Genomic DNA, 14,171 nt, shown 5'->3' with positions numbered 1-14,171 from the left:
GCCATCAAAATGTTTCTTAATTTTCCCTGGTAAGCGGTAACAGAATATTTGGGTACCAGGCAGAAGTGACCAGTGGTTTGCAAATGGCCATCACTTGAACTCGCCTGAATTATCTCCTATTTACAAGATCCCAAGTATCTATAACCCATCACAGTCTTTCAAACAAAAATTTGAAAACGACAGTGGAATTTTTTCCCTTGTTGATTTACCTACAGGTTTGGCAGAGCCCCGCCCTCACATGCTACTTGGCCTGCTTGTGCGACACCGTGAGCGAGCGCGCTCAGCAAGCCTAGGTCACACCCCTCGCTCCAGCATCTCCCACCATGACTCACAGCTCCATCCCAAGCCACAACCACCACCACAACAGCAGAAACGACGGCTGTCGGACACACACACACTGAGCACAGCTTCGCGCTCACCCACCGACCCCGAGGAGTTTCTCAACAACCCTGAGGAGCACGGCTTTGGACCAAAGCGGTTCCGCCCCTCCCAAGAACCATTACTCATCCCCAAGAAGCAACTCATGGATCCCATCGTGGCCCAGTACGCCAATGCAGACCCGACCGAGCTCACTGCTGAGCCCTACTCACCGACTCAAGAGGAGATTGAGGCCCCCTATGACCCAGCAGATGTCCTGGATGTCATAGGTGAAGTGCCAAAGGCGAAAGGTCAAACATCAGGAGAAGAATCCAGCAAGGAGGGGTCCATGCAAAGCCCAACCAAACTCACCTCCCTCCTACAAGAGAGTGGGCAAAGCATGAGCGCCAGCGAGATTGCAAATGCGGCATCAGACGTCACAGCCAATTTACTGACAGCATTCAGCTCCAAGCCAAACCTGACTGAACAGCAGCAGCTTCTGATCAAGCTGACGCAGCAGGTAGAAGATGCCAAGAAGGCTCTGCTGGACAGGCAGATCGCATCCTTGCAGTCAGAGATCGAGAAGGCCACTAGCGATTCGGACTTCAGCCCAGGGCACAGCTCCGTATCAACGCCCAGACAGCCCATTGCTGTAGTGGGCGGCTCCACAAGCCAACTCCAAGTTCCTGAAGGCACAGCAGAAGACCAGACAGGGTCACCACAGATTCGCCGCGCACCAGCAGACTCCAGCACAGCTGCAGCAGATGATCAGGGTGGCGCCACACCAACCAAAGATGAACCAGAATCGAAAGATGCTGAAACCAAAGCGGAGCCAGGATCAACCAACCAGGATCGCTCAGCATTAGATTTCATCCAAGCCACACTGTTCGAGCCCAAAACAATTCCCTCAGTGACGGCTAAAGTTTCAACCCCAACTCCACCCCCGATTGGTAGGATTCCAATTATAAACGTTACTGACAAAGAACCTTCGCCACCATTCCAGGGCTCTTATGAGCCAAAGTTTACCCCACCCCCTACTGCACCAACCTACAACCCTTCCCCCTACGGCTATGACCAGGGACAACAGAGGGCACCTTTTGGGGAGCAGCTGTATAATCCAGACCAGTCGTACAACCCATCTCACCCAGCTTCACCAGTGGAGGAGTACCAGCCAATAGAAGAGCCGAAATGGCAGGGCACCAGGGACTACGATCATGGACAGCCTGGTCCTAGTGGTACGACATACTCCCGGCAGGACTATGACCCATACCCATACAGCGGGGACATCGACTACAGACCACACAGCCACGGCCAGCAGGAACCCTATGCCGACCGACAGGGCTATGATTCCTACGGCCGGGATTACAACCCACACAACAGGGGCCGAGGTCATGGCTGGGGTCAGCGAGATGAAAATCAAGACTCACGAGGCTACAGCAAGGGAAGAAGTTACGACGATGGAAGAGAACAAGAATGGAGGCACCAAACACGTGATTACGGACACGGCTACCCAAGATACTAACGTCTTAACTCTTAGCTATTTATTCCAAAATTAGAAACGTGCTGTAGAAATTCCAAATCTCAAGCTGCTAAATCTGTTCATACACTGCGTAGGATTCTGTACATACAAATTCTTGAATAAAATTTACGATCTGGTATGATGCATCTCATTGCCAGTCAGTTTCTGAAACCCAAAGAGTATACACTGGAAAGTCATGTGGAGGAACTCACCAAGAAGGGGGCAACTTGAAATTGTGAAGAGCTTTGAGGAGCTGGGTTTTTATTGATCCTATCTATTGCCTGCCAACATGTAATGGTACATAGGGATTTTCTAGAAGTTGGTCTTGCATGACCTGTCAAACTGTGCAGAGGCTGGCGAGCACCTTAGATTCTGTGCCATGCATGTTCCATTTTTTCTCATTGTTTTTCCACTGTCTAACAAATTTGACGAAGGCAGATTATCGTCTTACATTTTGACATGATTTTTTTGGGGGAAAATGCAATGTTCCTGTCTGATCTTGCACCTGTTCTATGTAAATTCCTCTCCAAGCCAGTAACTGCTCCAGATGTGTTTGTATCAAGCAGTACAGTACCCGTACTTAAAAAAAATGTATTGCATTATGTTTGATTTAGGAAATTTCCAGGAGTTTTGAGGAATGCTCTCAGTTGTGCTATTCAAAACTGTTTACGTGTCTGTTTCTCACGTACTGTATGTTTCCAATGACAAACAGAAGACAACCTGATTAATGTGGAAGTGTACTTTAACTTACATGTACATCTTCTTTATCCCTAACCCCCTAGGGTGTATGTAAAATCATATTGAAATCGGAGGATTTGGGACTGGTAGAGTTAAAAAAGGTATTATTTGGGGTGCCATTTTAAAAATGTCACCGGTAGATGAACGTGTGCTTGGTGGTATCAACTTTTAATCAATCGCATTGATCATCTTTTAAAATCTGTACATTGTCAACTGCCATAGTGTTCATGTGTGTGCTTTTTTTTTTCTGTAAATACAAAATAAAAAGCATGAACCGCAACGTGTCGTTTAGACCGTCATTTTGTCTGTTTACTGCAGATAGCAGCTACTTTTTTGTTATTCAGCTATTGAACTTGCGGGCTACAGGTCCAATATAAAGGTTCAGAGTTATTAAGGAGTAAAGGGTCGGGATTAAAGGTCAAAAGCTAGAGGGTTAGATGTTGAGGCCAAAATGCATTTGACTCTCAATTAATGTCATTTAACCTCTTTTTAAATGAGGAACTCCATATACAAGCAAAACTTGTTCTTCAGCGTTCTAATTTTATTTTTGCTCAATTTTTGTTTCAATTCTGCATTGTTATGAAGCCTCCACCCAAGCCAATTTTTGTTACAAAAAAGTACCTGAAACAGGAATCGTGAAATATTTTACAAAAAATCACAACTGTACACTATAATGAATCTAGCTACATCACCCAAGAACAGCAAAGGTTTATCTAAGGAATTTGACCAAAACCTAAATATATCCACGATAAATAAACTTGTCTTATTAAAAGTGCTGATTTAAAAAAACAGCATATTCAGCACTGCATGAACACCTTGTCAATGTGTATTTCATATATACTCTGTAATATTGCAGTTGCATTTTATAGCACATTACCAATACCAAGTGGTAGTTCACTTAAATCATTTGCCATAGCGGCCGGGGTTCAAATCCACATTGGGTAGTAAATTAACAACTACATTAGACTACATTGAGGCTTGTACTGCTGGACTTTTAACACACTTTCTTTGAACCAACATATGCCAAAGTAGGGCTGTACAACTCAAAGTGCTTTGCAATGCGCTACAAATGCAACAGGCTGGGAGCTTTTTTTTACAAACACATCAAAGATATATAGAGTTGTTGAAAGAATAAATTTTGGTCTGAAAAGATATGTCACTGCAGTTTGCTGCAACGAGCTGTAACATCATAAAAACTGTATGAAGAAATTCACATAGGTTATCTTAAGAGTCAACAGTGAAGACGAAAAAAAGGGAAAATTGAAAATTGTCAAATACATGAAAGGTTAATCATGCTGAACCATTCCCACAGTCAAACAATTGTAAGCATACACATCTACAACACATGAAGTCTTGGATGGAATTCGTGGCGGAATTTTCCTCATAAAAATAATTTTTTTACAATGTGGAAGAAACGAAATACATAATTCTTCAAGAATATTTAACCAAATACCACTTTTTACACTATTAAAGTCCTATTTTGGCAGGTATTTCAACGGTATTTATTGTACTCGCAGTGGAAGTGCATACAATTCATGCGGAAAAATGCAGTACTGGTTGATCATCATCTGAGCAGAGATATTTTTTACTCAGGATTATAGTTGGACAGAGGACTTCAAAGCTGCCATGACAATGTATGGCAACTGTGTGCAACAAACAGACAAAACTGATCCCATCTAAGACTGGAACATTTACAGGAACCCATCTGATTCAAGCAAGATTAAATTCCTACCACTTCAATACAAATGTTACGGTTACATTTTAGAGAGGGGTGAATACCTCTTCGGTATTAACAATTCATGACTACACAGTTCACTGGTAATAAATTACGGAAGCTTTTCAAATGTTTTGGTTCACAAATTTGGAACAAGTCATGAACATAATTATGCCTCCTGAATGAAAATGGAATTGATCCTGTAATATGTCATGAGTTGCGCAAGCCCCGTGTGTACTCTTTGCACTTGATCAAATGGAATGTTAGTCTTCAGGGAGCACTCTCAACTGGTTCTCTTCACCTGGGGTTGGCTGTTCTAAACTTCCAATTTCTGCACAGACACCAAGAGGCAAGCATTTCACAAGAGAAAACATTTAGTATGCTTAGGAGATCAAGCATTTTTGAGATGGTCTCTTACAAAACTGGCTTCCCACGGTCCACAACATTCAAGTGCACCACAGTCTTACAACTCTTGTTCTACCAACCCAAATAGTGTTTTACCAAACAGCAGGCATTTCCTGTTACATGCAAGGTTTAAGCCATTCCAACAGCAAATGAGTAATTTTGTGACGTCTGCTTTGTATGCCAGGGTCATTCCATGAGGTTGGGGCACAATTTGTGACGGTGTCCATTGTTACATGGGTTCTGTAAAAATGAACAGCTATTTCCCTGCACATGGATTCCAAATTGACAATGTTATACATCTTGCAAGTCTGAATACAGAGGTGTGTGTTATTTTTACAGAGTAAATGACCTACTCTACAGGTTATGACAGGTGGTAAAAGCTACCCATGTAACAAGGACACCGTCACAAATTGTGCCCCAACCTCATGGAATGACCCGGCAACTATATGTACATTCCTACATCTAGATAGCCTCCCGGAGTGGAATTCAAACACATAGGTTTCAATTTTAATTAAGTTTCAAATATACACTCAAGCAAGCATACAACTATGCTGCTCTTTTCTGTCAAACATCAACCTGTATACACAATCTTTATCTTTTCTTTGGACTTTAATTATATACATATTTTCCGCTCCTCGCAACACACTATGAAAAATAAATAAGTGCTGTCCATAAATCTTGATATTTTTTTTCACATTTTTGATGCACATGTTAAAACCTTTATTTACAAAAATGCCTACATATAAAAAAGAAAACTGTCATTGTATAGGTAAATAATCTTGTTTTCGACTCAAATTTCCATAATGCATAAACTGCAATTTGCAATATCCTCCCTTTTACTTAGGCCTCCTACCATTCCTTATGAAACACAATTTCTAATTAAAAAAAAATACTCACAGCACTTGATTTCTGAATGGAAGCTGTGTTACTTATGACGGTTTAAAGAGCTAATGAAAAAGGAGAACTTTCAGTCAAGTTTTTAGCTGAACAGAAATACTTTGCTAAAAGTTTCCCTTTTCATCAGGCCCGGCGAGTCAGAATTAGAAAATAATAAATACACTTTTCTATCACGTTGAACAATGACATTATTCATTATACAAGACACCATTGCTTGAAAGACAATGTAATCTTGAAGATTATACGCCGTATCATTTATACAGATGTGAAGTAAATTTACAGTTCTACGGTGCTTGAGTGATCACTGTTTGTGTATAGCACTGCATGTGTAACATGAAGCTTTCCTACATTTCAGTTAACAGAAGGAACATAATTGCTAATGTCGGTCCTTTTCAATGTCACTGGTGTTTAGCCAAGTTCCCAATGCACACTTGTCAGCAGATCTTAAGCAGGACCGTTGATAAAGGCTGATAATCTTTCTGGACATAATCTGGTAGGACGACACTGTGGGAGAAGTGATCTGATAGATGCCATGAATGTATGGATAGCTCTGCTGACTTCCACAGGGAAATACTGGTGATATCCTGCATCACATTCCTGTGACACATATAGGGGCTGCAGCAATGTGCAAACTACGTGTATGCACCATCTTAATAGGCACGAGATTTGACACTGACGTATGCGTACACATATTTAGTGAACTGAGGTGGCGCCCTCGCTTGGCTCAGACATATGGTCAAACAGCAGCCCCACATTTAAGTTGTTTGGTGAGAATACCTAGCTACTGAGAATATCAACCCAACCACCATCTCTCCTCATTACTACGGTGCATCACTTGAAAAAAAACAAATCTTGTGGGGCCTTCTTAGTTGTGGTTCATGTTTTCGTGTCATTAATACAGAATTTCTTGTTGTCGACCAAGTTACACTAACACTCAACACAGCCCATTACAACCTGTTGGTTTCACAGCTGGTGATTCCACAGTTCTCCTCTCAAAGCAATGCCGTGTAAATGAAGTCCTCACCGACGGAAACATAAAATCCAAATGCCAATCTGTTCACCGTGCATCACCAACTGTCAGCTACAAGTAACTGCCCAAAAACCGTCCTCAGAAAAGTTTCAGAAGCTATGCTAGTACTGCTTTTTAGATTCAGCTGAAAAGAAGTATCCTTGGATTTTTCAAGATGTATTCTTCTCCTTATTTTTTTCACTTTTAGAGTTTTTCTGATCGGGAGCTGATCAGTGGGAATGGTCTCTTCTTACGCGGTTGTACAGCCATCACTGAACCATTGGCTTTACCATTCTTCCCCTGTCGTTTCTTAGAGTCAAAGAGTGTCGTCTCTTCGTCCGTGTCATCGTCCGACTCAGAGATCATGATGCTACTGCTTTGTTTCCCTGCAGTTATGGACAAGGAGATGAGGGTGGGTGTTGAGAAAAGCCAGGTCAAGTTTGGGGATTATTCAATGAGTCGGAAGGGGTGTTTTTTCTCTAAGACCTCAGGTTTCACGAGGGAATTGCCGTACATCCACAAAGATTATTATCATAATAGAAATTATCAAGACCAAACGGTTTGTTACCTCATTGGTACATCACTACATTAGAATCACAAATACACCTGTATGAAATTTTGATACAAAATAACTTGCAGAACTATTGATAGTTAAATTTTCTGCTGCTTTACATATGGATACAATTTGTGATTTGGATCTAGCTTTCTTTAATACAGCTGATATAAGGCAGTGAAAACTTGCAGGAAATATTAGTCAGTTTAAGCCATTTTTAGTAAAGCTTTCACCTTGGAAGGAGCCCTTGTCAGTCAGTTTATCAAGCACACTCCCTGAATGGAGGAAGCAGTCAGGAAGAAACAAGCCAAGAATGATGAGGGCAGGAGAGATGGTCAAAGCATTGAAAGGGAAGAAGGAAAGAGAAAGAGGAGAGGAGTTGACAGGAGATAGAGGAGGTTGGGGCAAAAAAGAGGCGTGATGGAAGGACACATAGGGAGGGACGAAAGAAGATTTTAGGAATGAAAGTTGGAGAGGATGTGTAGAATGAGGAAAGGCAAAAAAAGGCGTAAAGATGACCAGGGCAAAGAAGGCGAGAGAAGATGTTGAAGAGATGTTTGTAGGAGAAAAGAGGAAGACATACATGTACCAGGGGAGGTTGGAAAAATATACAAAATGGTGCACATTTTGGGGCATTTGGGAAAGGATAGCGGGTAAGCAGCATGGATTAGAGGAGGAAAGGATAGCGGACACGCAGCATGGATTAGAGGAGGAAAGAAAGGGAAGGGATAGGGGGTAAGCAGCATGGATTAGAGGAAAGGAAGGGAAGGGATAGGGGGTAAGCAGCACGGATTAGAGGAGGAAAGGAGGAGAAGGGATAGGGGGTAAGCAGCATGGATTAGAGGAAAGGAAGGGAAGGGATAGGGGGTAAGCAGGACGGATTAGAGGAGGAAAGGAAGGGAAGGGATAGGGGGTAAGCAGCATGGATTAGAGGAAAGAAAGGGAAGGGATAGGGGGCAAGCAGCATGGATTAGAGGAGGAAAGGAAGGGAAGGGATAGGGGGTAAGCAGCATGGATTAGAGGAGGAAAGGAAGGGAAGGGATAGGGGGTAAGCAGCATGGATTAGAGGAGGAAAGAAAGGGAAAAGAGGGAGAGAGATCAAAGAGAAGATAGATAAAAGGTTACTGAAAAATGGTGGAGAATGTTGGAGTTAGGTATGAGTGATGTATGTGAGAAAATTTGGAGATAGACAAGCAAAGGTGTCAGACAAGATGAACAGACAGTATAAGGGGAAGGTGACAAGAAAGGCATGACAGAAGGAAAGGAATCATTGAGTGTGAGAAGATTAGAACAAATGCAGTAGAGGATCAAATGGAAAGGATTCAAAGCAGATTCACAGAAGAAAGGAGGTCAAGGGACAGAAACCAGACACCGTTAGTATCATGTTGGGGTTGATACAGCAACACAAACAACTAAACAGTTTGTGGCACTGTCATCAGCCTAGTCGCTGTCCTCAATATTACTCTAATCATTGTGGGTTCAAATCTCTAGACAGAAGTTGTTGACAATGGTTAGACCAATCTCAGTGCAAGAACAATTGTTAGCAATGTCATACATGTAGCTTAGCATTCAGAAAGCTAGTCTTTTCAGTGACAGGAAATTCAAAATACAGCACGGATAAAAACAACTATCAAACAACTATAAAAGGGCAAAATTACAAAAAAGACTTGGTATCAGGAACAAAAATTGTGCAAACAAGTGCAGCCTTCAGAGCAAATAAAAAAAACTACACAGCAATGGGTGAAACTAATGGTCTAGTGGCAGCAGTGCATTGTCTAGATTTGACTAAGCAGCTTTGTTACTCAAAAAGTCGTTTTGTATTGTTGCCATGAGTGGGGTTTCCAACGAGAACAAGACTGCAAGGAGTTAAATACTCCCTCTCAAGACTTCTACACAAGTTTATGGATTCTGTGAAGGAATTTGACAGTGGAAATCATGGGGATAACTTATCACACCCTCAGTATACTTGTCAGAGGTTTTAGGTCCATGTTCTGAAATCATACTTAAATTCATTGACATGCAATGCAAACAGAATGTAACAAAACACTCTCTAGAGACATTACAATTGTCACTCAACAAAGGGACAAATTCACTATCTCTCCACCTAGATAGTGGTCTCTCTCTGTATGACCTCTGACCTGAGAGAGACTGCAGCGTCACAAGGGAATAGAAATACACAACAACAAGCTACTGAATTCATCAAATGCAAATGATATTGGTCATACGAATGACGTAAGCGTGCAAATGGCAAATTGCTAATGTTGTGGCTATATAAGGAACTCTCAAAGAGCTGGCTAATTGCGAGTTATTTGGCAATTTTCTTTTTACAAGGAAGCAACACACTAGCTGTATCTGTCTCACCGTTGCCATTGTTTGTCATCTCGGACTGTGGCTCTGACCATGGACAAATGAAAAAGGTCATCATTTGAATATATTTCCAAGATTTGCTTTTCATTTCATCAAGGAATCAACAGGTTAGCTGGTTGCAGATGTTATGGTGTGATATAAATTAACCTAGAGATGCCTTACCATGCCCAGTTGTTAAAATCATGATTTGCATAAAATTGAACAAAATATGAAATCACACATATCAATTTGGTATAAAAAAACCTTACTTGCTACAAATAACTTAATATCAGATGAAAGATAAAAAATTCTATAAAGAGTACCACATTGATATGGTGGATGACATAAATCCCTAATATTCTTTTGTTTGTTTTGTTTGCGAAGGGGGAGGGGCCTTTTTCCTCAAGTGTTTACCAACGCTCACCATTTGCATTCTTTGGTAACATTTCCATGGATTCCATCCCGTCCAAATCTTGGGACAGGAGGTTGTATCTTCGCCTTCTCTTCACCTTCCTACGGCTCCTGTTCAAATATACATGCAAAATGTATCATGAATAGGCTGATAGTGTGAATGATATTTTGGTACATGTTAAGCACTGCATCGGTCACGTTGGCATAGGCCATTTTAAATGGCTTAAGCCAAGTTCCAATGGCAAATAAAACTAAGCCACAGCCATGAAATACTAGCTTTAGACATAGCCTTTACCTACCTCTTTATACAGTATATGCACAGCCAACAAAGCCCGACTAATGCTATGGCTTCTCCACAGGCTGCAATGATGACATACAATATACTCCAATCTGAAATTTCAAACAAATTAGAGATTATCTCCCTTTCCACACCTCATCTCTCAAATCTCCTGACAAAGCAGCAAAATCATGAATACCTGAAGAGCTACTTTTTCAATTTCTAATCATTACAAACTGCAAGTATGTAGAATTTTACACAAACCTCTAGAAAACCCTACGCAGATGGTACAATGTACAGTGTTACATGTATCCAAGATAAACTTTTTCTGACAATTAAACTAAGGTATGGAATCAAGTACCTTAAAGGTTTTTGGTCAGGTAACTGATATCTAAGTAGTCAGCACAGCCATTTACAAGATCACACATAGTTTCACCCACCACAATTGCTCTCCCTGTCTCCCATCCACCGTCGGACATAGTTCTCCATCCAGAAGCTCTCACAGATGCACATCTTGGTGAAGGGATCACATTTGCCATGACCCGAACAATTCTTCTGACAAACTGCAGGAAAGCAGCAACACAATGAATGAGAGAAATCAGTTCAGATTTTGGCCAAAGAAACAATTTTGTTACAGTTTAGTTGGTAACCCTTTTCCCCAAGGAGTCTAACCTCCACTCTGCTCTTACCAATTCTACTAAAGTGTTCCCAAACACTTCACACAACAGTATCAGAGATATCTTACTCATTGTGTCCAGCTCTAGAACCTTGAACTTGAGCAAGTCCATCTCACCGGAGAGTTTCTTCTTGGACAGTATTTTGACCACCCTCGGGCCGGGCATGGCAGTGCTGGTTGTGGCGTTGTTTGCATAGAACATAACTTGAAGCCTGTAATAGCAAAAAAAAACAAAAACCCGTTCAACACCTTTGCCTACTCAGGTTGGAAGGAAACGGTCATTTATAATGAGTTTTGTAGGACTTACTGCTCATTTGGCGTTTGGTACACTTGCTGAATGACAACATCTTCATCCCGAACGGACAACAGAACAGCTAAGGACCGTGCCATGTCAATCTGGAAAAGTAAATAAAAGGACACCAGCTAACAAGGGATACCAGCTAGGTAAAAAAAGGGCATTGACAACCAAATGAAGTATTTTTAAAAAGCCACATCGAATTATCATACCTTGTTTCTTTGCCTATCAAATACATGTCTTCCCTTGTGTGGAAATTTATCTAATTTCAGCCTTGCTGTCAACTTTTATACAATAATCTCAAAGCCACCCACCCTGTTTTGGTATGTGAATTTTGACACTTCAACGTCAAAAGTTAACACCACTAAGTTCAACCTGTGCGAGTCTGAAAGAGAAAAGAAGATACAACTTGTTTGAAAGACAGAAACACAGTATAAAAATATTTCAATCAAAACTTGACGGAACGTTTACTCTACCATGACACCACCTCATTTGAAAAGACTGCCAATGACAAGATTTTGGTGTACAAAACCAATATTGGGTTTTCACAGTTACAGAAACTTAACCTGAGTTTTGTCAGTGGATTACATTTCTAATCGGAAGCTACAAGAAAACAGTTTGGAAAATGGCCTAAATCAAGCTGTATTTGTAATGGCTATGACTAGGAATACAACGTGTCTGTGTCAGGGATGAGATTGGAGGAGTGAGATAAACCTGAAACTGTGAGCGCGAAGCCAAAACGGCGTGGGATTCGCGGCCCACTTAGGGCCCTGGAAAATGTTAAAGTCTAGATGCTCTTGTGGTGCGTTCTAATCCTCTCTGGGGCATGTTTTAACATGTTTAAGCAAAAATATTTTGAAATTACTGCCCTTTATGAAGTTAACTTTGTATTGTACTTTTAGCAACTGTGGACAAATTGAACATTAATATTTCTAATTTCATTTTGTTTAAGCATCTCAGTCCACTCTTGAGAAAAATGTGAACTTTTTTCAGTTGGTTTTGCTCAAAATGTGTTCCACTAAAACAAAACAGGACTTGAAGTCATCATTGCAGAAAGTGCAGGGCACTTTTTCCGTAATTGCTGGTTTAACAAAACACTGGCTTAACTGCACTTTCAGGCCGTCCGCCATGACATGCTCTTCCAACCAATTCCATTTAAATTTACTGGTGACATGTTTTTCTAGCTCTCTTGCAGACAAGTCTCCTTTTGAGAGAATTTTCCTGTTGAACTTGGAGAGCGACATGGTGGCTCTGACGCCGTACACTGTACACACGTGTACAGTACGAATGTGCACACGTAAAATCATGTTAGTCTGATCCTCAAACAAGTGAATTACGTTACCAATACCGCATTCAACGTCTGCAGGAACTAGACTACATAGAGCGGTTCACATATCGAGCCCAGAATGCAACGTGGATGTACGCATACCACAATGTGAACTGTACTAGTCCTGCCAACGTGCACACCAACACTGAGAATGTGTCTCTTTGGGAGAAGCCTGCAGCCAACGGATCATGCATGTGTTGCCATCGTTCTCATGTGTGTGTAGTAAAATTGTGTGCGTACGGTTTACACAGCGGTGTGCGTACAGTTTACACAGCGGTGTGCGTACGGTTTACACAGCGGTGTGCGTACGGTTTACACAGCGGTGTGCGTACGGTTTACACAGCGGTGTGCGTACGGTTTACACAACGGTGTGCGTACGGTTTACACAGCGGTGTGTGTACATACGATGCAGCTGGGCTTGATACATGTGCCAGGTTTCACATTTTACTCGTATACAATGCACGCGAAATACCAGTCTTGTAAAACCTCGTTTTCAGGCACGAGGACATGTGAAGAATACAAAAAGTACATGTGCATTTGTACAGTACATTGTATACGAGTATACTGTAAATATAACGCCGACATACCAGGTAGTCCAAAATGTCAAGTGAGTTTACTCTTCCATTCATTTTGGCATGCATGTGAATGCGATATGAACATTTAATTAGCATATTGTAGCCCCCCATTTCTCAACAGATTCGCGCAATTCATGAGGGTCGACTTTTGAGACCCCAAAATGGAATTCCGGAAAAAAAACAGAGAAATCACATCCCTGCTATGTGAGCCAATGGCTAGCTGCTCCAGCAACTCCCCATAAACACTTGTGCTACTCCTAGCCACAGCCTTGATTCGGACACAGTTCAAAATCCCTACCTTTGACTACGGTTATCACAGCAGTATCTGTGCTAGAGGCACCCTTAGCGTCAGTCACGTTCAGCGTCATGTGGTATGTACCTGGCACAAGGCCTGTCAACTTCAAGACAGCTTCATGGGCCGAATTGCCAACAGCCGTCTGTGTGGAGAAATAAGCAAGTAGCAGTCAGCCATATCTGAATTAGGCACGTTTGGCAATGGTTGTGGCTAATATTTATAGAGAAACTATGTCTCAAGTATCTCAAGCATAGTATACAACACATACACACAAATACACACCCACACAGGCAGACTCCTGGCATCTCACTACAACTCATATGACATAAACCCACAGAGACACACAGCAACATACCCCAGCAGCAGGAATCTTACCATCTCCCTCCAACTCATATGACATAAACCCACAAAGACACACAGCAACATACCCCTGCAGCAGGACTCTTACCATCTCCCTCCAACTCATATGACATAAACCCATAAAGACACAAAGCAACATACCCCAGCAGAAGGACTCTTACCATCTCCCTCCAACTCATATGACATAAACCCATAAAGACACACAGCAACATACCCCAGCAGAAGGACTCTTACCATCACCCTCCAACTCATATGACATAAACCCATAAAGATACACAGCAACATACCCCAGCAGCAGGACTCTTACCATCTCCCTCCAACTCACATGACATAAACCCACAAAGACACACAGCAACATACCCCTGCAGCAGGACTCTTACCATCTCCCTCCAACTCATGTGACACAAACCAACAAAG

General features: G+C 41.8%; 2 protein-coding genes across 11 annotated transcripts in view; one reads left to right on the top strand and one right to left on the bottom strand.

Moving 5' to 3' along the window:
- The window catches only part of LOC110987644 (uncharacterized), a 32,022-nt gene extending 29,128 nt beyond the window's left edge, over positions 1-2,894 (top strand). For both annotated transcript variants that reach the window (XM_022250549.2, XM_022250548.2), the window contains exon 17: positions 216-2,894. In XM_022250549.2, coding sequence (XP_022106241.2) covers positions 216-1,879 — 1,664 coding nt within the window. In that variant the 3' untranslated portion in view covers positions 1,880-2,894. The remainder of the gene's footprint in view (positions 1-215) is intronic.
- A 240-nt stretch (positions 2,895-3,134) lies between these two features.
- LOC110987659 (dyslexia-associated protein KIAA0319-like protein) overlaps positions 3,135-14,171 on the bottom strand; it is a 36,921-nt gene continuing 25,884 nt past the window's right edge. For 6 of the 9 annotated variants that reach the window (XM_087130447.1, XM_087130449.1, XM_087130463.1 and 3 more), the window contains 10 exons: positions 13,398-13,536; positions 11,512-11,582; positions 11,210-11,298; positions 10,972-11,114; positions 10,667-10,789; positions 10,249-10,339; positions 9,963-10,060; positions 9,554-9,586; positions 7,426-7,467; positions 3,135-7,025 (listed from right to left, as the gene is read on the bottom strand). In XM_087130447.1, coding sequence (XP_086986573.1) covers positions 6,844-7,025; positions 7,426-7,467; positions 9,554-9,586; positions 9,963-10,060; positions 10,249-10,339; positions 10,667-10,789; positions 10,972-11,114; positions 11,210-11,298; positions 11,512-11,582; positions 13,398-13,536 — 1,011 coding nt within the window. In that variant the 3' untranslated portion in view covers positions 3,135-6,843. The remainder of the gene's footprint in view (positions 7,026-7,425; positions 7,468-9,553; positions 9,587-9,962; positions 10,061-10,248; positions 10,340-10,666; positions 10,790-10,971; positions 11,115-11,209; positions 11,299-11,511; positions 11,583-13,397; positions 13,537-14,171) is intronic. The other 3 variants (XM_087130455.1, XM_087130454.1, XM_087130480.1) reach the window with 3 other exon arrangements.

Source organism: Acanthaster planci, linkage group LG02 (assembly GCF_054643075.1).
Source record: "Acanthaster planci isolate LZ-2023a linkage group LG02, COTS_SCS, whole genome shotgun sequence".
Classification (NCBI taxonomy): Eukaryota; Metazoa; Echinodermata; class Asteroidea; order Valvatida; family Acanthasteridae; genus Acanthaster; species Acanthaster planci.
Note: the sequence above shows the minus strand (reverse complement) of the source record. Positions and strands in the feature narration are given on the sequence as shown.